Source organism: Poecilia mexicana, unplaced genomic scaffold (genome assembly GCF_051168715.1).
Source record: "Poecilia mexicana isolate PSO_F unplaced genomic scaffold, ASM5116871v1 scaffold_19, whole genome shotgun sequence".
NCBI lineage: Eukaryota > Metazoa > Chordata > Actinopteri > Cyprinodontiformes > Poeciliidae > Poecilia > Poecilia mexicana.
Genome location: NW_028263388.1, coordinates 22,466,132 through 22,490,637, shown reverse-complemented (window position 1 = coordinate 22,490,637; position 24,506 = coordinate 22,466,132). Strand labels below are relative to the sequence as shown.

Below are 24,506 nucleotides of genomic sequence, written 5' to 3'. Positions count from 1 at the left end.
AAAGACATCTTAAAGGAAAATCCTGAATTTCCAAATTATTTATAGATTTACTATAACATGTCTGAAAAGTCTTCACAAGGGCAGATCTTAATTTACAGCCACAGAGCATCTTTTTCCATGTCGTTTGCTGACCTTTTGTGAAAAAACCCCAAAACAAAACAAAAAGATGTCATCAGTCATCACAACATATGACTAACAATTATTCCTCATGACTCAACTTGCCTCGTTTTAAATCAAATTTACAACCAGGCATCGCTTTACAACACCAGGGTGCAGAAAAAGGCTCAGCAGGTCTAACAGGAAACATCTGGACCTAATCACAGCCGTACATGTTTTATTCTCCATCATTTCACATTTCAACCAAAGAGCACAAACATCTGATCTAACTGTGTAAGCTTGAATGAAAATAAACACCAGAACTTCAAAAAAACAAAGCAGTTTTCTCAAAAGAGAAAGAAAAAAAAAAAAAACGTTGCAGGAACGACCATGTGTGAGCTGAGGAAGAGATGGCTTTGGTGCTCGAATCCGTGCTTTGCAGACATCATATTTAAGCAAAGGCCATAATTTCAGACAGAAATAAAAGGAAAAGCCCTAAAGACCTTCTGGACAACTGCTTGGCCCTCGCTCATGCGTGCGAGGGTTGTAAATGCACATTTTTACGCTATGGATTTGTGCTGATGTGTCATAATCAAGAGCGACCACACAAATAAAATATGACATCATAATTCAGCATGTGACAGAGGAGGGGAACTGGGTCGAATTTTGTTGAGCAGCTTTTTCCAGACTTGGAGAGGATCTGAGGTTAGCTCATCATTTGGATGAAGTTTGAGCTCCAACCAGAAATCCCAAAAGGGGGTCACTGATGTTCACAGACATCGAGTCAAAAGATGCTCTACACAGATGCACAACATGGCACAACGCGTTGTGCGAACACGAGCTCTGTGAATGGAATGGTTAAAAAAAAAGAAAGAAAAACAAATAGCGTGTCGTTTACTTTCCAACTACAAGCTCTTCTGTGCAGGTGCTCATATTTTCACTGAGAAGGGTGTGTGAGGTGCATAAGATGATGGCATGCACAACTAATCCAGGATTCGTGGTACAAAACTGTTTGACCTGAAAGTTTATACAAATACTGGCGAGAAATTCAATTATGTGGTGAACACAAAACGCTGGCATGAGGAGAAATCTATTTTTCCAACCTTGAGAACAGGAGAGGAACAAGTGAGCAGAAAAGCCAGACAAAGGAGGAAGCATTAGGTTGGAGGCTTTTCAGGTGTTTGGTCATGGTGTAGAATTTTATTTTTACAAGTGGAGGGAAGCTGAGCTCTGGATCTCCGCTCTTAAACCCCATAGCTCTGAACCACATGCTCTCCTGGCAGCGGCCGGCTGGAGGAAATATGCTGATTCAGCAGAGGGAGAGACATGTCCACAGCCAAGTCGCCCCTTACGTCTGCACATAGCCAAGCAGAGGCTGAAGTGTTTGGCTGGGTTCGCTCATTACTGCCACTTCTCCGAAGCCCTAAATAAAACTTGGTGCCATCATAAAACCGATGCAATGCAATAAATATGGCTTTTATCATCAAAGCCTGAGTAAGAAAACAATAAATATGTGCTTTATCGGTGTCACGTCAGAAACAAACTAATGAATGTGAATGATTAAAATCACACCACCAAACGCGTAAAATATCCTTTGGTTTAAAAAGCTGCTGCGACCCTCTGAGTCCCAAACACTTTCCATATATTGGCTGCGCCTCATTACTTCAGAGACAAAAACACCAGACTTTTCCAGAGAGAAAGGAAAAATGGAAGGAATACAAGGAAAGACAAAAATGAGTAAGAAAGGAGACAAAGAAAAACTAGAGGAAAGAGGAAAGATTTCACAAAGAAGATGATGAAGGAAAGAAAGAAGGACAAGTAGAAGGAAATAATGATGGAAGGAAGAACAAAATGAAGGATGAATGGACAGAATATTGGGATGAAAGGATATTGAATAATTTCTGTAAAGAGAAATATTTTCTCTTAATAATTTCTCCTTTGTTTATACATATCCAGACATGAAGAATACTGAAATCAGATTCTGAACCATAACTCCAATTCAGCTTCCAGATTCCTAGACGGCGCTTCGATCTCGTTTAAAAATGTTCAACTTAAATTTGGTTCGACTTTATTACCAACTATGTTCAAAAAGCAGAAAATCTGCAGCAAATATTTGATATTTAATTTGATTCTTGTCTTTAAATAAAAACAGCTTATTTTGATGTGATAGAGCCGGTGTGGGAACTGACCTTTTTCTTCCAGGCAGTCTCAGCATCGTGAAGCTGGTTGAAGCGATCTGCCAGTGACGTTTGGATCACCTGCGGCGGTTTGGACTTCCTCGTTCTGTCTTTATTTTCACCGTCCTCGCCAGACGACACAGCCAGTCTGAGGAAAAAAAAAAAAAAAAAAGGCGTCATCGTAATTATTGCGCAGCTCTTCAAACTTGATCCAAACAGTTTTTGCTTGTCTTGTTGGAAAACCTTATTTTGTGTCAAAAGTAAAAGTAGTGAAAAGAACTATCAAAATTTTCCCAACTGTTTAGGTTTAGGCCCAGTTTAATAGAACTCAATCAGTTTGTCTGGAAAGTTTGATTCGTTTGTGAATCAATCTGCAAACTCAGGTCCATCTAAAAACCGAAGTCTCGGTTCGGTTGAAGTGAACTTTGGTGCGTATGTGAATGCAAGCGCACCGGAGACTGAACTGCAGCAGAGTGCCTTCTGGGTAAATACAACCAAAGCATGTCCGTGGTCTTTTACCGACGACAAAAGAGAAATCCTACAACCGCTAAAATCTGACACTACTCCATTGTTGTCTACACATTGTGAAGGAGTGAGTTGTGCTCATGTCTACTTCTGAGGTTTTCGTGTCGTTTCCTTCAACAACACGATGCAGCGCCACTAGAGGCGAGGGGGGGAACAAGTTGGGTTTCGACTGTTTGACACAATGCAGAGAGAAAATGAACCACACCAGCTGAAAATGTAACAAATGTTAAAATGTTTGCCCCGAATCTAAACTATTCCACTAGACTATCAGGTGTTTTATTTGCTGGTATTTTCCTGTTTGATTCCATCACTAAGAGCGCGTCTGCGCGTATCCTGACCTGTGTTTCAGCGCGGAGCCTTGACTCTGATCCAAGCTGCTCTCCAGCTCGTCGACGTCCTCGGACACGGTCGACGTGGTCTCCAGGCTCTCATCGGGCGACGGACTCCGCATCTCCTCAAAGCTCTCTCTGCTGCTGGTGCTGCCGCCGCTGTTCTTCTCCTTTCGGTGCACGCTGAAGCTGCCCCCGTCCGGGATGTCATCAGCTGGTGAGTCGTCCTCTTTATCGCTCTCCCTGCTGACCTCTTCCTCAACATCCTCCTCTTCTTCCACTTCGTCGTCCTCGTCTTCCTCATCGCTCTCAGGGTGGCTCAAGGTGACGCTGGTTTGCCGGGAAGGCATCCCGGTCGACATGCCCTCGCTGTGGTCCGACTCCACGCTGGTGGAGCGGCTCTTCTTTAGGATTCCCCTGATGCCCTGAGGCCCAGAGTCTTGGCGCTGGAGCGAAGGTGCAGACTGGCTGAGCGGACTGGGAGGGGGCGACGCATCTCTGTTCTTGCTGGGAGGAGAAGCTCTGTCTGACAGGAAACTGAAAGGCTGCAGCAGGGGAAGAAGAAGAGACACGGTTTAACTGTCAGAACAACATAAATTTCGTTTCGCCTGGGGACGATAACTCCGTAAGACGACAAGTTTCAACAGTTTGTCTTTCTGTATATTCCACAAAACCCCAAAGTTTGTTTTGCAGCTCTGAGCCAGCTCCTGCCTTTGCTCCATTTCTCACCCATTTGTTGCCATTTTGTCTTTTCCTGCTTCCATTCAGCATGTAAACAAGCTAATTTATTAAAAAGAAAAGACAAATATCAGAAGATGTTTTCAAAAACTTACTTTTATATTTTTTTTGTTTTAAAGGCCTGCAAAGGCTTAACGTTTGTGAACAAAATCTGTAATACAACTGAAAAAAGTACAATTTCAGTCTTTTTTCTCTTTTGAATAAAATCAAAAACATTTTGCAATCTAACAGGGAACAGATGTCACATGAAATAAAGCTGCAAGGCTGAGGCATCTAAAAATATCTAACGCTTTAAAGCTGTGATCAGGAATTTAAGACTGCAACACCAAGTAACGTATGCAGAGTGAGCTCAGTATGTTATCGCTTAGGAGAGCCGACAGCAGCTGGAACAGTCCCCACGCATTGTACGGACGGGCCAAAGGTTGGGAGGGCGTGCTGATTTAGGAGGAGAAGCAGATTGTGAGAGCAGGCTGGGTGTGACAGCGTAATGCTAACCTGGTGGTCTTTAATAAATACTGGAGCGCAGAGTGCCGCTGGATGTGTGTGTGTGTGTGTGTGTGTGTGTGTGTGTGTGTGTGTGTGTGTGGAGTTAAAATCATCACCGGTGGGAATTGGTTTAAGATTTGGGCAAAGTATTGACATTATGTCTGCTTATGGAAAAGAACGAGTCAGGATCTGTGTTGTAACTCCACATTAAGAGTATGAATTATAAACTGAAAGGTGAGAAAGAAAGAAAGGGAAAAATAAAAAAGGAATCTAAACTAAACCAGGCCTTAAAAACACCCAGCCAAACTTCAAGGTGCGTAAGGATTTAGGAATTGGCTTGCATGAGGTCTTTTTCAGTGAAGGAAAATACAATCCATCCAAACACAACCCACAGAGATCCCTTTAATACTGCAGCTGAGTTCATAGATTTATGAAAATGTGATCCAATTCTTAAGCAAATGTTTTAGCTTTAGAGCTGCACAATACATCAAATTTCACATTAAAACTGACCTGCTTCTCCTCGGTAGTGGCAGTATTTTCCTGCTGCTCCTTCCAGGAAGATTCCTGAGTTGACTCTTCCATTGCTTTTTCTTTATCAGCATTGGAGAGGCTGCAATTATCAGAAAATAATGCACAAGGCTGATGGGAAGAATACACAGAAAGGGGTAACAATGTAGATTTCAGTAATCAAAAAACTTAGGAGGACAGAAAAAGCACATTAAAAAGCAAACATAAATTTAATAAATAAAATTCAAGTTGTATGGTACATTGGTGTACATAGGAGAGGCTGTGTTTCACTGTAACTAAGCTAATCATTAATATAGATCACAATTTAAATGCACAATTATTTAGTTGTTCTTATAGTAATAAAACCCCATTTTAATGTTACATCTCCTAATACATATAATTGACAACCCTTCAGAGCAGAAGGCATAGCAAAATGTTCTGAATGTTAATTATAGTTTCCTCATATCACAACTAGCTGAAACTTGTATTGGCAGATCAGAGCATCACAAAGCCAGACAACATTCTGGTGCATATTTACTTTGTGCATTCAGTAGGTTTTTTAATTTTTTAACCACATTTAAAGACTGTGAAACAAAAAATTCAGTCAAAATTTATGTCAACATCTGCATCAGTCATTTCAATCTGGGAAAACAACAAGAGACAGTCAGAGACGATGCGTTCAAGAGCACAATCCTGTTTCCAACGCGTCCGTTTCTAAACCGATGGGAAACTGATTCAGCATAATCATAAGAGTCAAATCTGTCAAAGGTAATGGAGGTCCATTTATAAAGAGCCCTAGTTTTATTGACCACTCAATGTGCTTTACACTAAGAGCCACATTTGTACAAACACTCAATGCAGCATTTCTGTCTCTCCATTACACTCAGATCGTTAATGACTAATAGACTGTCAGCATCTTCCTGAAGGAAACTTTGACATAAAAAAATTCAAGTCAAACAAAATGTTTTATTTTTCTTTTACAACTGTGTTTCAGCTGTAAGTTATGTGTGGGAGGCAGTGGTAGCTCAGCTGGCCCACATACAAGAACAGTTCAAATCCTGTCCGGGAACTGTCTTTTAATTACCTCAAGCTCCACATTTTTATTTAAAGTTGTTTTTTTTTTAAATCAGAGAAAATTCTTATTTTGTGTAACTAAAGTTTGCTAACAGGACCAGCGACAAAGTCTTAAGTGGAGACAATAACATGAACTCAAATGCTTCCTGATTGGGCGGGAAGCTGAACATTATGAATGACGACTCAGGCTTTATGCAGACAATAAAGAAAAACTGAAAGAAAACTCAAAGGTTGCAAACTGCACTGTTAACTACAGTCTGGCTATCAGCACAACATTCGCTCCATTTGGTGCAAACCATTGTGTGTTTGTATATTTATAGTCTCATGTGGGCTAGTCCTACAGGTTTACCTGCCTGGTTTATCCCTTCAGCTGCATATGACATTTGACAGGCATTCAATAGGATCTGTAATAACCTCTGCGCTGCATTCAGCATGCTCTGTTTGCTGCGCGTGGGTGGCACCGCTTTCCAAGTTGTTTCAGTCTATTATCAGTGATGTCTGAGCCCCAGCTCACAAATTCCATTAGGAAGCAAAGAGGTCGGATAAAAATCAAATAAAACAGTCCTACCCACGCTGAAATCACTGAAGCGCTCACCTGGTGGAAGTTCCCTCTCTGTCACTGCTGATCAGTTGATGCTTTGCGCTGTCATCACAGCGCTGGGTGCTGCTACCATCCACTTCTCCCTCCGCTTCCTACAAATACAGAAAGGTTGGGGAAATTAAGATTAGGCCAAGATATGGAAGCAATCCTGTCAAAGTCCTACTCCAGCTGTAACGAATATCCCGATAAAGGAAGTGAGTGAATAAATAAGACTCCACCCCTTCTTTTAAGAATGGTAGTTAACCCTTGCAGTGCTCCAGCAAAGCTGGAATGTAGCAGAATGCTGCTCAACATAAGGAATAAATGTATAAAAATGTAATTAAATGCACTAATATTTTTGAGCGAATGCATTTGTAACACATTTTTATCCATCCATCTTTTGTCTGTTCCATGAAGGGTAATCGGGTAGCTGGTGGAGGAAAAATCTAAAGATGAATGGACTGGTTTCCAGATTTAGAACACAGAAGTGTTAAAGTTGAGGAATTTGTTGAGCAAAAATAGAAAGTTGCCTATTTGGAATTACTTTGGCTTTAAACGGGATAAGAGAGTTAATCTACAGGATGTAAGCAGAGCGCTTTGCCAACTGTTTCAGCAGAGGACTAAAACACGACAAACTTCCTTGAGCGTTAAGTGTTGATTATGCTACGCAATAACCCGGTGCTGCAGCTGCATCGTCAAGCTCTGATAAAGGTTTTCACCAGCAAGAAATACAAATAAATGCAAAAAGGACAGCAAACTTAAAAACTCGGTTCAACCGAATCATACAGATAAGGAGAATGCCTTCCTTAATGAATGAACTTGAAACATCTTTTAAATTTCTTCTCTCAGCTGGGTTCAAAACTACTACCTGTACTACAAAACCTCACAGTATGTTTATCCTTCATATCCACTATCCTTAAAAAAAAAAAAACAAAAAAAAAACAAAACAGAATATGCAGGCTGCACCTGAAGAAAAACTGAAAACTGAAATCAGCCAGAAACCTGATGGGTGCATCTCCAGATACATCTATGTAGCAACGGTTACATTTTCACTTCAGGGACCTTTAGCAGGAACCACTGCAACTGTAATAACTCTCCTCTGTTTCTGTTTCTAGGGCACGTATCAAGGTAAATCTCAGACCCAGGTGGACATTTGCACCAGAAAAAGGTCAAGTAGGAAGAACATTTGATATTATACTGAATCTACAGAGTGGACCTTTTGGGATGGTGCATGCAAAAAACATTTTGGAACGATTGAGTTTTCTCAACATCGTATTTCAGTCATCTCAGTTAAACTCCCTCATTGTTCATACTTTGTGCAGATTTCAACTGTCATAGATTTTAAACCCTTGCCCTGTCTGTGGAGAGTCAAACGTATATTTCTAAGTTTGTATGTTGGAATGCTGTGGAGCATCATTGAAATATCTGAATTTATGGTTATAGAACAGCTGGTTGTAATCCTGACGGATGCCGCAGTCCATCTCACCTCTGGAAAACGATTGAAGCCGCTGTACAAGACTCCGAAGATGCATGGCCTTCTATTTTCATGAGGGGACCGTACTGTTCTTTACCATCTTAGCAGGGTATTGGGGAGGAGAAAGTCAGGCAACATTCATCATCCTTTGATGTGATTTACATAAAGATAATGCTTACTGGGTTCCAGGGCATAAAAACTTTAGATATCATGAGGGAAACTCAGCTAGAATGCTTTTACATGACTTTAATTCTTTGTAAATGGCTCTTTGAAGACCCCATCTGTAGATCTTTTAAAAGATCTAAATTCAGGAAACAAAGAATTGCTAAACTATGCACTTGCTGGGATTATTGTGGGCTTTGAGGTGTGTTTGAGGCATGTCTAGAGTTGCTCTTGTTCCCCTTGAAAACAAGCAGTGATGCGTTTCCTTCAGGAACGTTCAGCGTTTTCATGGAATCCATTGTTCCCTCAACCAATGAAATGTTCCCTGCCTAACTCTGCACTCCTTCTTTTACTCCACACAAAACACTTAATTGTGGCCAGATGTCGTGTGTGCTAAGATTGTAAACTTTTTGTAAAGAGGATGAAGTTGTTTTCTGCTGATGGGTTTCTCATAAAGTTAGAATTTTGTTGGATTTTCTCAAACCATGAGAAAATCCTTACATAAACTTGCAAACTGCTGCACATCATTGTACCGCTCTTCATTTAATACTGCAAATTTGGTCGTTTCATGCCTCTTTTCCAGGGATGATATAGTCATTTGCAATGCAATAGAGCATTGGGGAGAACAGCTGGTTGCAGCAAAAGGGCAGCTATTGAATCTTTGTGTCAAACATTTACATTTTTGCTCTGCTGTATTACATCAAATAGCTATAATGATGCAGCTATTTGAAGTATGTTTTCTGTCATTTTATGGCTTTTTTAGGGTTGTTGCAATTATACAAGATTATTTCACCTAAAATTTTTCTGAGTTCTTAATTTTTTCTCGTTAAAATAATTTAACAACTAATCCCATGTTGCTGTTGGTTGTCACAAAAGCTCAGGTTGTGTTTGACCGTCTTTTTAAATGGGTAAGGCCGCTCTATGTCAAGGCGACACTTTTGGCCTCGATTACATATTAAAATGAAATTGGCTGAGGATTTTTGATTATTGCAGCTAAATTAAAATGATTGACAACAAATCCTGTCCTCTACGACTGACCATGCATCAACTCATAACGCACCTTTGGGTTGTTTCGTATCAGTTTTACTAATCATTTGAAATAATTTGCCATAACGGTCAAATTTTGTGCCGTTTCTGTACAGAATAAAAGAAACCTTCTTAAAAACTATTTTTAAAATGATTTCAAAACTAATTCAACCTACTCAATGAACAGACAGGAATTTGTCCGTTTCTGTCTTTTTAGGTCTACTAGTGAGTCTTTTTCACACATGCTGAGAGTGAAGCTCGCAGCTGTGAGAGTAAACACTTTAGCAAACCCCTGGCGTGACCTGGTGAGGATAAGTGGGCCTCCAGCTGTGAAGAAAATACCTAAAATTGTGTAAATACCCCAAATTAGAGAAGCCTCTTACAAGCTAAGTGCTGCCCACTGATCGCTGAGAGAGGAAGTTGTTTCCTACACAGCAGGATTTACCATCATCTCCAAGACAGATTTTCACTGAGGAAAATCCATTTATAAGCGAGTTAATTTTCTTTCCAGAAATGTATTTTTTCTGTTTGCATTTATGCTAAAAGGTTGATAAACTGAAACTCAACTCTGATGCCATCTTCTCTGACTTAAACACTGACCGACTTTTCAATAGAAACTGTGGAGGAGGCATAAACGACCAGAGAATAGTGAAGACAGACAAATGGCAGCTTTCAATACAGTTAACCATCAAATGAGACACTGTGAAATAACATATCAGGGAAAATCACTGATGGGATGGAGCATTGCGAGTACGATAGGAACCTGCTTTCCCACAAAGTTTGTTTGTTGGAGCAACTTGCTACCATCTGGGTTTACTTGGCCAACATTGGCTCTGCTGCTGGTCTGTAATCGCCAAATTAGAACAGCTATTTACATCAAACATCATGAAACCAAACCACTTCTGAAACCTAAGCAGCCTGGGAAAACCACATATGGGTCCATAGTTCATTTTTTTAAACTCATATGTGCAGATCTCCCCCAGGATTTGGGACATTTTAAAATGTTGTTCCATAGATCATCTTTTAGCATGAAGAAAAAAAAAATCTTCCCACAACTGCTTTAATCTCTCCATAGACTGTGCATGCTGAAGTCATGAATTTGGCCAGATTTGCAACCAGGTGCAAGAGTGTTCGGTGTGCTAAGAAATGGCTCAATTTGTTATTAATGGAGCTGAGCTTCCAGAGAAGAGCTGAAGTGTGCAACAGCTGCTCTGGAAAAAGCTGGGAGTAAAGCACCAAGTGAAATGGAAAGAACTAAACACAGGCACAGTGTGTGACATCACCCACAAATCTGCGTGTTCAGGTTTTTGGAGCTTGAATTTATCCTGTCAGTTTGATGGCTTTGGGGTTTTCCATACTTAAATACTAGCAACATAGAAGGACAACTCAGAAAGACGTGAGCCATTCAAATGTATAAACAAGAAAAACCAAGACAGGTGGAAGTCATTCAAAAAGAACTCTGCAATTATTGTCCAGTGATGAATGTAAAGGTGAGGAGGCGACACCGAGTCGACTGACTATTCGATGCTGAAAAAGGTTCATATTTAGAGGTTTTGAATAAGTAAGTGATGAATTGTTTCTAATCTTTCTATGGATTCACACCGACCTGAGTTACTTTCTTTCAGGTGCATGATAGTCTGAAACAGTTTGCTGTATGCAAAACGCTGACAAAAATGTGCTTAGATTACCTTGAAATTAAAATGTTACTCTACAGTAGAAGAACATACCCTGACTGAGCTGTAATAACAGTAATTTGACATTTTTTAACCCCTTCCAGGACAAATCCAAACATGTGTTTATTACTATAATCGGAGAACCTTAACAGGAGGAAAAGGTCCATTTCTAATGACCATCCCTGCAGATTCCCTGTGGGGTCGGTGCTTATCTCTAGCAGCTAACTGATGAGAGGCAGGAGACCACAGAAGGCAAACTGGGGCAGTTTAGAGCAGCCAATAAACATGTAATTGCTTCCATAACTACTTTCCAATTTAATACTTTTGTGTTTTCCATTGTACCATATTCCAGTTTTCCAAGAACAAAACAAACTCATTTGCCAAAGGACATTTTGTGCTGATCATACATCACTGGGTGCCACCCATTATGAGGATGTTTCGATTTACTTTGGTTTCATCAAAGATGCAGAGATGGAAAATCAGAACCATAATCAAGGTAAAAGAAAGCAGAGAAGGGATGAAAAATTACGGCAGATGTATGAAATGATGGTACAAAAAAATAAGCATAAAAAAAGTCAAAGGTCCTAATTGACCTGACATCAAGATTTAAACTTGGGATCTTCTTACTGAAAAACAACAATGCTAACAAATGCAGCACCCTGCAGCCGAAATGAAACAGAGGCAAACTAAAACATTGAGCTTCTAATAACTGTTGTTGGAAAAATGGTCATAAGATGAAACATGGTTGGCTGTACAAACAGAGAAGGACGCAAACCAAACCAAACCCTTTTGATGAAGACAGACGATGGCAACTGATTTTAACTGTCATACTTCGTAAGTAAGATGCTGTTTATGACATAATGACAAATCATGTGGCGTGACTTCGGGCAAAGTGACTGACTTGATCAAATCAACACGGAGGGAGAAGATAAGGGTCGGTTTCTAAGCTAGCCATTTCCAGCTTTTTTTTTTAATATCTATGAGGCCCAGCTAGGTGAGCTACTTCCACAGACAAACTAGTTTGACTTGAGCAAGTAGAAGCCATGGTGAAGGTTCCCCGTGGGAACATCGTCTTCATCCCACAGTCCATAAACCCATCTGTTAGGCGAATTAGTTATTTTAAATTGCCTCTAGGTATGATTGCTGGTCCTGCCTCTCTCCGTTTTGCCCTGTGATGGAATGGCAACCTGTGTGGAGTGTGCACTCTTTAGGGATGGGCGGGTGCAGGATAAGGATGGATGAACGAATGGATCCTTACCTTAAAATTTGACATCTTGGCTGCAGAATCTGAAGCCTTCTCAGCTGAAAAGGACACAAGCAAGTATTAAGTTTACAATGAGGATTATGATTCTCAAACAATAACCTATAAGTCAGAGAAAAAAAGTTTGATTATGATTAGTTGTGGTTAGTTGAAACACCCCTGCATGCAAATGTCACTCTGAAATATATATATATATAAAATGCAATCCTTTCCAAACTGGTTTGTCATAAATTGGCTTCGTTCTCCACATAATGACTTGCACAGAGAAATGCTTGCAGATTTTTATGGGTCGAAGTGGAAGCTGTCCTCACAAGGGACAACATGGGGACAACATCCTGAAAAATGTAAACAGTAACGTTGTCAACAGTGTTAACTTCAGCGTCTTAAGCTGAAAACGGCAAATGGAAAACTTGGCCTCATGTTCAGTTTTACAAGTCAATGATGACTCAACAGCTCATTATAGTAATAACAATATTAATAATATCAGATTTTTCCATGCAGAGGAACAGATTCCCTCTGTGCTCAGGCATCTGTTGAGGGGAAAGGTAGAATCAGGTCTCATGTGAGCTACTTGATGAAAACCAGCACCGAGATTATCATCTCCTAAGACGAACATGAGGAATCCATTATATTTAACTATCTTCAAACACACCATTAATTTCTTAATTCACCACAATTCCATCCATTCTCTCTCTTTAAATCTGTTTTTATTGTCTTTTTTTAACCAAAATAATGGCTTGCCTCTGAAAAACTACGAGTTTCGAATGAAAGAGGAAAAACCCTCCACGTTCTGATTTATGCTTCCCAGCTCCCCTGCTGTTCGGAGCGTAGCATGATTTACTTCAAATGAGGAAACATTAAGCATTGCAGAATGGTGACTCCACTCAAACTGCACTCATAGTTTTGACTTGAATCCAGTGTTTTCCTTTTAGATCATCAGTGATTCAAGGCCAAAGCTGGAGGGAGAGGGAGAAAAGAAAACCAAAGCAATGGAAAAACTCCCACTAAGGTTAACAGACAATTCAGTAAGTGTTTGCATCTGTCCTTCAAGATGGCCCTCTTAGAGCTGTGGAGAGATTATTGGATCGACCTTTGACCTGGAGCTGAAAATATAAACAAATCTAAAGCTTGTAAGCTCTGAGAATAGGGCAGTATTTAAATCAGCTTTATAAGAGCATGAGAAGAGGGGAAGTCCTCCCAGCATTAACAAAAGTCAAAACTAAGAGTATTTACAAACTGCGTGCAGTTAAATGGTTTTGTGGTCGCAGTTTAACAAAGCTGAGTCTGGGTAAGCAGTTCAGAATAAGTCGGCTGGATGATCAATGAAACTCTTCAAGTAAACATGAAACATTGCCAGGCAAAAACTTCAACCTCAATGCCAGCAAGTTCTTCTAGCTAAATAAATATTCTGACAGTAAAAACCTTAATTCTCTCCTGTCAAACAATTTATCAGCAATGTTTCTGCAATTCCAAGCACACCATAAATATGTCAGTGTTTCAGCCCAAATTAAGAAAAAGATAATCAAAATGTCTGTGTAATGTCAGAAAAAGCCAAATGTGTCTTTAATCCTGGGCCGGGTCGAAAGGGCAGCAGCCTAAGCAGAGAAGCCCAGACATCTCTCTCCCCAGGCACTTGGACCAGCTCCTCCAGGGGAATCCCAAGGCCTCCACACACCAGATGTGACACATAGTTCCTAGCATGTTTATTTAATTTAAAACAGAATATAAAAGTGAAATAACTGCAATAAGTCTGGGGCTGGCTCTGGTTTCAAGCTTTAAACTCTTCAAAAATAAAAAGACAGAGTGGCTTCCTGGTTGCAGGACGCACAAACTACCGCACCACCTTCCCTCATAGTCAGTTGCACACAACTCTTAGCTGCAGTTGGTGAAGCTAAAATGAGATGCCTGACGTTTTCTTGTCAGGCATCTCTTCGTGCTACCAGAGGACCTATGAGGACCTAAGCATGTTGATAGGATACACATTTTACACAGACCTTGTGTGGATTGTAAGAAGTCCAACAACACATGGTCACAGGTTTTCAGTCTGACAGCGACATTGTTCGACATCAGAAGGTTACAAATTGCACAAAAAGAGAAAATTAAAGCAATTGAAAGCAACGAGGTGGATGATTAGAAGTGAAAGCTGCGAGTGGTCCAATTAAATCATCTCTGCACAGCAGCAGAAATGCGAATGTACAGAATGCAGAACTAAACAAGCGAGTCACATAACTGCATATCAGAATCAACAGAAGAACAAACGAGCATAAGCATATTTACATACACACACAAGCAAAAAGTTTGGACAGAAGGCTGGAAACTAATTGCCAAGCAATACCCTCTTCTTTCTAATTGCAAAAACAAACTCATCATCAGGGATGATAGCCCCTCCTGACTGGAGGGTTATTACAATGCCAGCATCAATAAGGTGATCAGCAGTGAGTGAGCTCAGTGTTCCTTTCAGACTGACTAATAAGCAACAGTTGAATGAGAAAGCAGCATGTGGAACAATAGAGGATCTGAGTGCAGTGAAAGTCGAGGGTTCATCTTACCCTTAGGCTCCTCTGGGTCATCAGTTTCCAGCAGCCTAACAGAGTGAGAGAAAGGCAGATATAGATGAGGTTACACACCAATGTGACGGAGTAATGGGACTGCATGGCTGTTATAACCAAAGCTTGCTAAGATCTTACAGTAATTTTGTAGTCGGCTCATTTTAAAACAGTTCAGACAATCTTGGAACTGAATAACGGCAGCCATCCAGTTCATTTGTCTCACTTGATACGCTCTCGACACATTAACACATGCCGCATGCTAGCAGTGATGTAACGGCGCTGCCTGGGTCGCATCTGAAGGGAGCAATTCATCTCTAAGTAATGACCGTTAAAAATGGATGGGGACGGCAGCTGCCTTGGGAAAGGGAAGCAGGGGGGGAGCAATGATGCAGCAGGAAGAGTGGAGGGGAGGGGATGATGGTGACACAAAAGGAGAACGATAGTGGACATCTGGAAGGGGTTAAAGGTTAATGAAGGGCAAGGTGCAGATCAAAATCAAGGCCTTAAGCTATAGGCTGTAAAGGTAAATTAACTTGGATCCAAAAGATTCCCGTCGATTTAAAATCTTTATTTTATCTAAACGGGATTGGACCAGTCACAGCTAAACATGACTGCATGACATCATGATGCCTGTCACTTTGGATCAATAAACTAGAGCTATTTGATTATTGGTATGGAGTCAATGTGATGTTGGTTAGATTAAATTTTTAATGTGATTTTTCTTTTGTCTATTATGATCTGCATAGTAGTGCTTAAAACTTTAATATCTGGGCCAGAAGGGGATTCTCATTGTAAGGTTAAAAGAGAGCATTAAAACAAAAATCTGCCATAATTTAGTTTTCATTTAATTTAATATTTCTGCTGATGCAAATGTTACATAATGACTACAGTTATAATGAAATAGTTATAATTCTATTTATTTAACCGTATAATGATTTAGATTTTGTGGTGAAAAGGGGTTTTGGATTTGCAAGCCTTCACAAGTCTATGCAATTGTGGATATAATTTATGTAAACAGACCAGATGTATATAGGTACATTTAAATAAGTGTAAAAATGCAAGTAATTGGTAAGTAACTGAATTCAGTCTGACAACATATCAGCCCTTGCACAGCTATTTAAGATCTTGCCAAAGGTAATCAAAAATAAATGAATAAATCACAACCTCTTTTTTGCCAAAATATGATTTAGGCAATTTAAAAAAAAAAAAATCACTTTTGTAATACAAATTTTACTTAGGATATCATTTTAGGAAGGTGACGTTATGGTTTGGTTGCTCTAATGTAACACTCCTGTGCAACCGCAGGGCAAGGCGACATTGGTCGAGTCGACCATCAGCTCTGGAGGAGGGATACATGTATCAGTTGTCTATGACAGAGAAAGAATGGGTTGCTCAGCAAATAAGAGAAGACAGGAAGAGAAGGCCGTGATACAGAGGAAAGTCGAGAAAGATTTACACTACAGCTGCTCCTTGAAGTGAATTTCCTCTTGCTCCAGTGAATTATGTCACACATCCACTGTTAGATTAAAAAGGAAAACACAGAGCAGGAAGGGTTTTATACAGTCCAGATAAGATGCTGCACATCAAATATGAGAAGACAAATTTTTATGCTTTGCAAAAAATAAAAAATAAAAATCTGTAAGAAGATTGCAATTTCCAACAAGGGAATCCTTTTTGTTACAATCTCACTGATGCATGTTCATTATGCAATTTAATTGGCTTACTTAATTTGCTGTTAAACTCAGGATGTTTACAGGTCTTATTTAATATAATGAAGCTAGAGCTGCAGAACATAATGAATTGCATTCATCGCTGCAACATCAGTTTGTAATATCGTAATTGAAAAGGGCTGAATGCAATATTTTTCGGATATTTTGCATTCGCAATCTGAATATCAATGATGTATTCAGTCAGTTGGATGGACTCCAAACCGGCCAAATTGGGTGTATATTTCTAGAAAGTGAGATACTAAAGTTCACAGTGAGTTTTGAAAACAATATGCAATGTTAAAAAAGAAAAGTGGCAAAAAGAACGTGTTACTTCTAGTTAATATTTTACTCCAATGGTGTCATAATAAAATAGTTTGTTCTGATTTGGTAAGGTGTAATTGAATCAGGTAATCAGAGCAATAAAGTAGTTTCACTATAAGAAGTTGGGAAAAAAATTTAACTGCAGACTAAACATAGATTTTGGAATGGCACTCATCAGGTCTGACAGTCAGAGTGAAGAAGGGCTGTTTGGCTCAGATAGACGTCATGAGAGACAGCTTTTCTTATCACTGAAACCACTCAGTTTCCTTTATACAAACACTTTAACAAACATGTTGTCAATGAAGACATTAAACAAAGATCACAAACGTTTCAAAGTTTTATTTTCTACAGTAAAATTACAGATTTTATTTTAGGACAAATTTGAAATAACCTAGAGAACCGCAATGCCTAACTAAAACCAAAAACAAATGGATTTTTTTTGTTGTCAGCTGACAAAAAACAAACAAGTTGTTGATTTTCTCTTTGTTTTGCAGAGTGCTTACATGAAAGGACAACACAACACGACTTTGGCATCCAGCGAACGTCACAAACCTGACATGATGCCAAAAATATGACGGGTATGCACGATCAACAAGTGAAGGCAACCTCTTGCTACTTCAAACAAAACACGACCATCCGTTTTCTGCATCTTCTGGCTGCATTTCGTCTAATATTTGACTTTATCGTAGGGGACAAGTGGTACCCAAAATTCCCCATATTTGTGAAACACTAGAATTTTGTAAACAGAATTTTATCATAATGACAAAAAGCACCATAATAGTAGACAGAGGGAGCCTAAAGCATTTTTCTTGCAGGTGACCAGTTAACATCTAGTCGGTGGGATAAGTCACAAGCCCTGTACCTCCAGTCTTTATTGACTGAAATAAACATTTTCTAGTCTTCCAATAGCAAATCACAGAAAACTTGACTGTGCTAATAACTTTTTACCCCCTCCAGATCAAAACTTTGACACAAACTCAAATCATTCCTCTCCTTTGCTGCTCCCTCTGGCAGTTTCTATAGTTACAGACAAGTTCAGATATGTGCAAGCAGCACAATCCAGCACTTGCTTGCAGCTCAAACATCCCAGGTCCTAGGACTGGACATGCTCTTCCTCCACGTATGTGCAAACCCCAGAGGAACATTCCAGGTGTGCAATGAGCAAACTTTAAGTCTTCAGACTAATCCTGATAATGTGGGTTAGTTTTTAACCCCCCAGCTTCCATCACCATATAAACCAAGTGAATTAAATCAAGCAGTACTGGGGAAAAATGGCTAATTAAATGTGCTAGCACTGCTTTGCACGCATCACCATTTTTGGAAGAGCTTCTCTTTGTGTTTACTTCAAACAGTACACAGCACTAAGTGTTCCCTTAATGGGTCAAGCTGTCTCCTCAGTGCTGTGAAAACAGCAAACTGCTTTATAGAAAGGCTGCCTTCACTTTGCTCAGAGGTGCCTCAGAAGGAAGCCATAACCCTTAACTATGTAACAGCTTAAGCAGATGCACATGCAAGTCGGCTCCAGCTAAGAGCTGAGTTTTCCATGCTGACATTTAAATGAAGCACGTGCTGCAGTGTGTTTTGTAGCGGCTCTGCCTCCTAAAGGACTCTGCCATCTGCAGCGCTGTGTACGGCGGCTCTCGTAAACTTTATGTCTTGCTGACTGCCCTCTGCTCAAACACCCAGCAAAACAGATTTGTGTTTGTTCTGCACTCACCTGAAGTTAGAAGACGCCTCAACGGAGGACACAACCTCTGACTCCGTCTCTGTTTTAAGGTCAGAGTTTGCGTCTGACTCGTGGGTGGCCTCATCACCGGAGTCTGCCACTTTAGTTCTCATCCCCCTCCTGGAGTATGTTGGCTCTGACCCATTATCCTCGTGTTTCTCTCTCTCCTTGGTTCCAGAGGACTCTGTTTCGGATGTCTCACCAATTTTCCGGTCCCTTCGGACATATTTAGGAGTGAATTCCTCCGTGTTGCCATAGCGCTCTGCCAACTCCCTCCTCCTTTCTGCCTTGTAGCGAGCGATGCGCTCAGCCTTCGTCTCTGGGGTCGAGCTCTGCAAGGTGTCTATTGCATCCATTAGGCACTTCAGATCTGTCTGGGCGACGAGTTTCTAGGCGAGTGGTTCAACTGATCTGGTTTTTAGTTTTCAGTGGACGCTCCCTGGAAGGCAAGCGGTCACTCCAAAACCATGACAATGCTGCAAACAGAAAAGGAAAGGCATATTAGTTCATGACTGACAAAACAGTTGTAGCGACTTGACTCTTACGCCATAAAAAGGATGTGTGCAAGCTCCCAATTTATGAAAATCACATTAAGATTCTCATTTAAACATTTATTCCACTAACTGGGAGTGGAAAAGAGGGAGAAGGGGTGGAGGGGGACTGAGAAACACATAAAACTAAAGTTATAAGCTCATTTTATTGTTTGCTTGATTTGGGATTTGCACCAGTGCTAATCACCTACCTTGCAATGACTCAACATTTAAAACAAAAGCAAAGCCAGAGAAATCCTGCACGAGTATAAAAGTGTTTTCTACTCATGTTTTTATGCCTCAAATGTGCAAATTATTATGGGTAAACATATATACAATGCCTTTCCAGCAACAGATGTAATTATTGTATTTTATTGGGATTTTGTGCGATATACGAACTGTGAAGAAGGAAAATGAGTCAGCCCAGATTTGTACACAGCAAAAACACAAAATCTCACCAAGTATCCTTGGTACAGTTTCTAGTTCAAATATTTGGATGCACGTGAAATAAGACAAAACTGACTTACAATTAATTTTTAAACCAGGATATGAGAGCTTATTTCAAGTAAATAATCTTGTATTATTAATTTTTAAATCGACTGGTGGATTTTTTTTTTTTTTAAGGGCTTTTTAAGGTTCTGGGTTCGATTCCCTGCCCTGGTCTTTCTGCATGGAGTTTGCATGTTCTCCCTGTGCATGCGTGGGTTTTCTCTGGGTACTCCAGCTTCCTCCCACAGTCCAAAAACATGACTGTCAGGTTAACTGGCCTCTCCAAATTCCCCCTAGGTGTGAGTGTGTGTGCATGGTTGTGTGTCTCTGTGTTGCCCTGCGACAGACTGGCGACCTGTCCAGGGTGACCCCACCTCTCTCCCGGAAGGTTAGCTGGAGAGGGACCAGCAACCCTCCAGACCCCACTGAGGGAAAATGGTGTAAAAAAAATGGATGGATTTTTTTTTTTTAAGTATAATGAGAAATTTTCCCCATGTCCAACATTTCTAAGAACGATTGTAAACAGCATCATGAAGAATAATTGTGATAACTTGCAGACGCCAGTTTCAAGCTGTCAGATGTCAAGTCAAATTTAAGTTAGTGTTGATATATAGCATTTTTATAACAACTGAAGGTAAGTTGATCATGCTAAAATGGAACTACGTGCCTAGAAAATACATAATACACACTCTTTAATGCTTTAATTATCTGGTTTGTCTGTTGAGGTGCATTTCTTGACAACTCTGCAACTGATTTATATCCTAACACGTTCTTAAAATTCTCCAAAACCTTACCCTGCACCTGTTTCTTCAATAATGTTCTGTACCAAATCCCTGAGCCCTTCATAATAAACTAAATAATTTAATGTGAGTGCTGTTAGGCTACTTGTGATGGCAGCTTGCAGGAACATATTTAATGTAGGAGCAATTAGAGTAAAAGAGGCTGGAAAGAAATGCAGGATGAGCTTCTAAGAGTTACCTTGTAGAAGAATTAGAAAGTCACGCATTGTTTTTGCTTCATCTCACAACAGCATGCTACTTTGTGTTGGTCTGTCGCATAAAGTACCAGTTAAGGACAATAAAGTTTGTGGTTGTAATAGATTTTAAACAGTACTAATACAATACTAATTTTGCAAGGAACTTTTAATGCAAGGAATGAGAGGCAAGCTGGGTTTGCTTCCACCCGTTGCAATTATTAGATTTGTTAAATTTCCCGTTCTCAACATTTTAGCAGTAAAAACATCAAATAAATCGACTGCCTTTTGAAAACTAATGGCTTACAGTGAAAAGCTAGAAAAATCACAAGGTTGAGCTGAAGTCACTCTGTTCCATTGAGTAATCTCAGGGCAGAAAACCACAAGTTGGATGGATGTAGGGGCCTGAAGACGACAGACACATAAATACAAGCCAGCTGACAACAGCAATAATGATTATGTGCCGTTTCTGACCACTCCACACATCAAGCACAGGGGCTTTTCCACAGACATTTCTCACAGCTAAAGCATGCCTATGATGTCTTAGAACTGTAAAGGGGAAGCAGGAGGGTAAGAGAGAAGTACAGTTACACACTAGAGAGACTCAGATTTAATGAAGCCCCCAGGTCTCCCTCAAATTACAGGGCCTGACCTAACTCAATGTATAACTTCTCACATTTATAGGATATGGGAAAACATAATTCAGAGCGCTGAGCCTGGGCAGTGTTAGTAATGACAGACTCTAAAGAAGGAAGGTAAAAAGGAAAGAATGAGAGGATAAACGAGCTGACTCAAATAGTCTATTCTGCACTGCTGACAAGCTTGAAGAAACCTGGAGTTTATCCTTTACGACTCTTTCTGGTCTATAAATACTGACCCATAACCATGATTTTGGCCCCATTAAAAAAAGTTGTAATAAAACACTGAAGTGAATCATTAATGCCATTTAAGCAGCTGACTAAAGCCTGAGAACCTGAAAACTTCAGGTAATAAGATACCAAAACTGCAAAAGTAAGAAACGCTGAAGGGATGAAATTATCACATCCCAACTTAAAACTAAGTCACATAAACTAAAGAAATTAATCAATGCTCCTCTAAAAATGGTAATATTGACAAACCTGGACTGAAAAAAAAAGAAACAAGGAAGCAAAAGTATAAAAACTAAAAAAGAAATAAATAAACTATTTGAAAGCTAAATACTGTAAAGGTTTGTGTGACTTGGCACTCCCAACAAAGTATCCAAGAATGCATTATTTTCTGTTTTCCAGTTGTTGTTTTTCTTTAGTTTTATAATTAATCCCAAGTATGACAGAAACCTTTAATGTTCACAGAGAGTCTTAGAAAGAAAGACCTCACAACAAGCTGAATAAGCAAAGCAGGAAACGCGCCAACAAACTCCTTCATAAAGCAACACGATAAAGTCACAGCAGCAAGCTGTTGCTCACTCCAAGACAAAGCCAACATACTACCTTATGAAGGCAAGAGCTCCTGAGTTTGGATGATGGTTTCAGGACACTTACATAATCACCTAGGCGTCTACCTATAAAAGGAGTGCTACACAGTCCGCTTAAGTTTGGCCATTTAGACCAAGCACATTTAGGGTGCTTTGTTTGGAAGCTGCCGTAGTTATTTTAAGAAACAAAGAGGGGACTAAAAACATGGTGAGTCATATCTCACTTCTTTCAGCCGACGTGGATGCATCTGGAATATATGCTTTGTTTGGAAATCAACAGCAATGAAACGGTGCATGGTGTTTTGGTGCTGAAATTACATATTTAAAGTTATATACTCGGAAATACAGCAAAGTTACTTGCAGATAAGCAAACAAATTTGGCCAGTGAGTTCCTATCATTGCCAATACCGGTTCTACCTGCCAATTTATGCGGTCATATTTATTTCTGCTCCAATGGGGCATGCGATTAAACCTCCAGTTCCCGATCAGCAGGGCGATTCTGTTGCTACAGAGGGAGTTGTCACAGAGGAGGAGCTGTCTCAACAAAGGCTAAATATGTCACCTCCTGACCATGACGAAAACATTTCACCACAAGAGATTGTTTAATAAAGGAAGTTGCCCGTGAACATTGCAATACAAAAAGAAAATATCAAGAGAACAGACAGGCAGAGGCAGTGAGAAAGCCTGTTTTAACAGGCAGACAATTTCCTCTTTTAATAAACCAATTTGAATTTTGAACATCCTCCCACTCACAAAAACTTCAGCAATTACAGGCAAGCAATTGCATAATGAAAGCAAATGCCAGCAGCAATTGATCTTAAAAGCAGAAGTTACAACGCGGCTCAAACATGATTAATCAAGACACTTAATACAACCTGCTAAATAAACCCCAAGGTAAGATCTAATATAAGGTTTGCATTCTTCTTAAGTTGTGGTGGAATTTTCATATGTTTGTGGACAAAATTATTATTCAATTATAACATTCAACATTAGTCAGCATAAATTATGCAGCTGCTGCTAATACTGTCTTGATCATTAGATGCAGCAGAGCAGAACTCAAAAGGAGGAAGAAGTTGGTGTAAAAAGTATTTATGCAATCCTGCAGTGTAAAAGAAAGTACTGCAGAATGTGGATTAAGGCGTAAGCACTAAATACCAAAATATTAAATAACAAAACTAAGGAGTCCAAAGCTTCTCGTTTTGCTTTTCGCATGTGGAAAAGAATGCTTAACAAATTACTAAATGGAGCCTTGACGGCTAAAAAAAAAAAATCTTCTACACCAAATAATGGCAGATAGCATAAAAAGCTGCTGCTAGAAGATTAGCACTTCATAGTTCCTCATGTACGACACATTGTGATTTGCCATTTTAGGAATATTACAGGAGGAAAATAAATACTTGAAATACTAGTAGGTGCATCTAAGTGAATCAAAATATAATTAAAAATCTTTAATTCAAGAATTCAGCTCAGAAAGTGAAACTATGTTATAAACATTCATTACAAACAGTGTTATATTTCAAAAACAATGCTCTGTTGACTTTGATGATTGTGGCTTACAGAATAAGACAAAAGATTTTTGAACGTCCTAATTGAAACTGAAACCAATGTCTCCGTCTGACCAAGAAACCTTTACACCGGACCATTCTGTGCTTTTCCAACCTTCCTCCAGACTGGACATTGATTTCCAATTGAAACAGAGTGTTTACTATATAGAGAAAAGAGGACTTCGGACCACCAAGCTGCTGCCTTTTCCTTCCTAGCCCAGATATGAAGCTTCTTGCTTTGTCTCTGGTGACAGAGTGTCTGAACAGAGTGGGACATTTCCAGCAGGTACCTGGGATATGCACTAATCAAGTAGCAAATTAACCGTTTTTTTTCTTACAAAATGTTTTCCTTCCACTTAACTTTCCTTTAATAAGTTTGCATTCAGCATTCTAAATAGTGAACTTTTTAGCAATAGCTTGTTGTGGCTTATCCTCTAGCAAATCAGTGGTCTTCCACATCATAGTGTTACATTTCTACATTAAACATGATTTTGATCCTACATAATATAATGGAGAAAATTTTGGGTTTTCATTGGCTTCAATTATTACCATTAAAAAAAAGGTTGTAATATAAAACTATGTGTTTAAGTAGTTTAAATGTGAGCTTCCCTTTATGAGTAGCTATTGATGGTGTTTCTTACCTAAAAAGGACGAAAACCAACCAAAAACATTTATATTTGAGATTAAGATAAAGAACAGGCAGAAACCCACCTGAGGGCAAACGCTGACCTGTTGCCCAACAAACAGTTTTTCCTGCAGAAATCACATGCTCATACAAGAATGACAAAACAGGAATGCAGCCACAGCCCTCCTCAGGAACAGTCAAATTACATCGAAAAGGCTGCATGTCTCATATGCAACACAATTAAAGGAAATCCTTCTTATTTTACAAAGTGAGTAACCCGAAGACTGGAAACAATGAGGTAAACATTTTGTCTTCTAGAGTCATTTTTTAAAGACAACAGTGGAGTATGTCGTCTTATAATAATGCCATTTAAATTAATCAAAATGTACTTCCATTGACTGGGCCTTGCTTTACCTGTGTTTTTTTTTTACTATTATTCTTTTTTTTTTTCCTTTCGCAACTTAAAACCTTGAAATGAC

General features: G+C 39.6%; 1 protein-coding gene across 1 annotated transcript in view; it reads right to left on the bottom strand.

Annotated features, from left to right (window-relative positions):
• The window catches only part of svild (supervillin d), a 49,219-nt gene that overhangs the window by 15,690 nt on the left and 9,023 nt on the right, over window positions 1-24,506 (bottom strand). The window contains exons 2-8 of the mRNA XM_014970566.2: window positions 18,405-18,889; window positions 14,658-14,692; window positions 12,106-12,149; window positions 6,528-6,625; window positions 4,862-4,961; window positions 3,137-3,672; window positions 2,286-2,421 (exon numbers count right to left, since the gene is read on the bottom strand). Of these exons, the coding sequence (XP_014826052.2) occupies window positions 2,286-2,421; window positions 3,137-3,672; window positions 4,862-4,961; window positions 6,528-6,625; window positions 12,106-12,149; window positions 14,658-14,692; window positions 18,405-18,769 (1,314 nt within the window). The 5' untranslated portion in view covers window positions 18,770-18,889. The remainder of the gene's footprint in view (window positions 1-2,285; window positions 2,422-3,136; window positions 3,673-4,861; window positions 4,962-6,527; window positions 6,626-12,105; window positions 12,150-14,657; window positions 14,693-18,404; window positions 18,890-24,506) is intronic.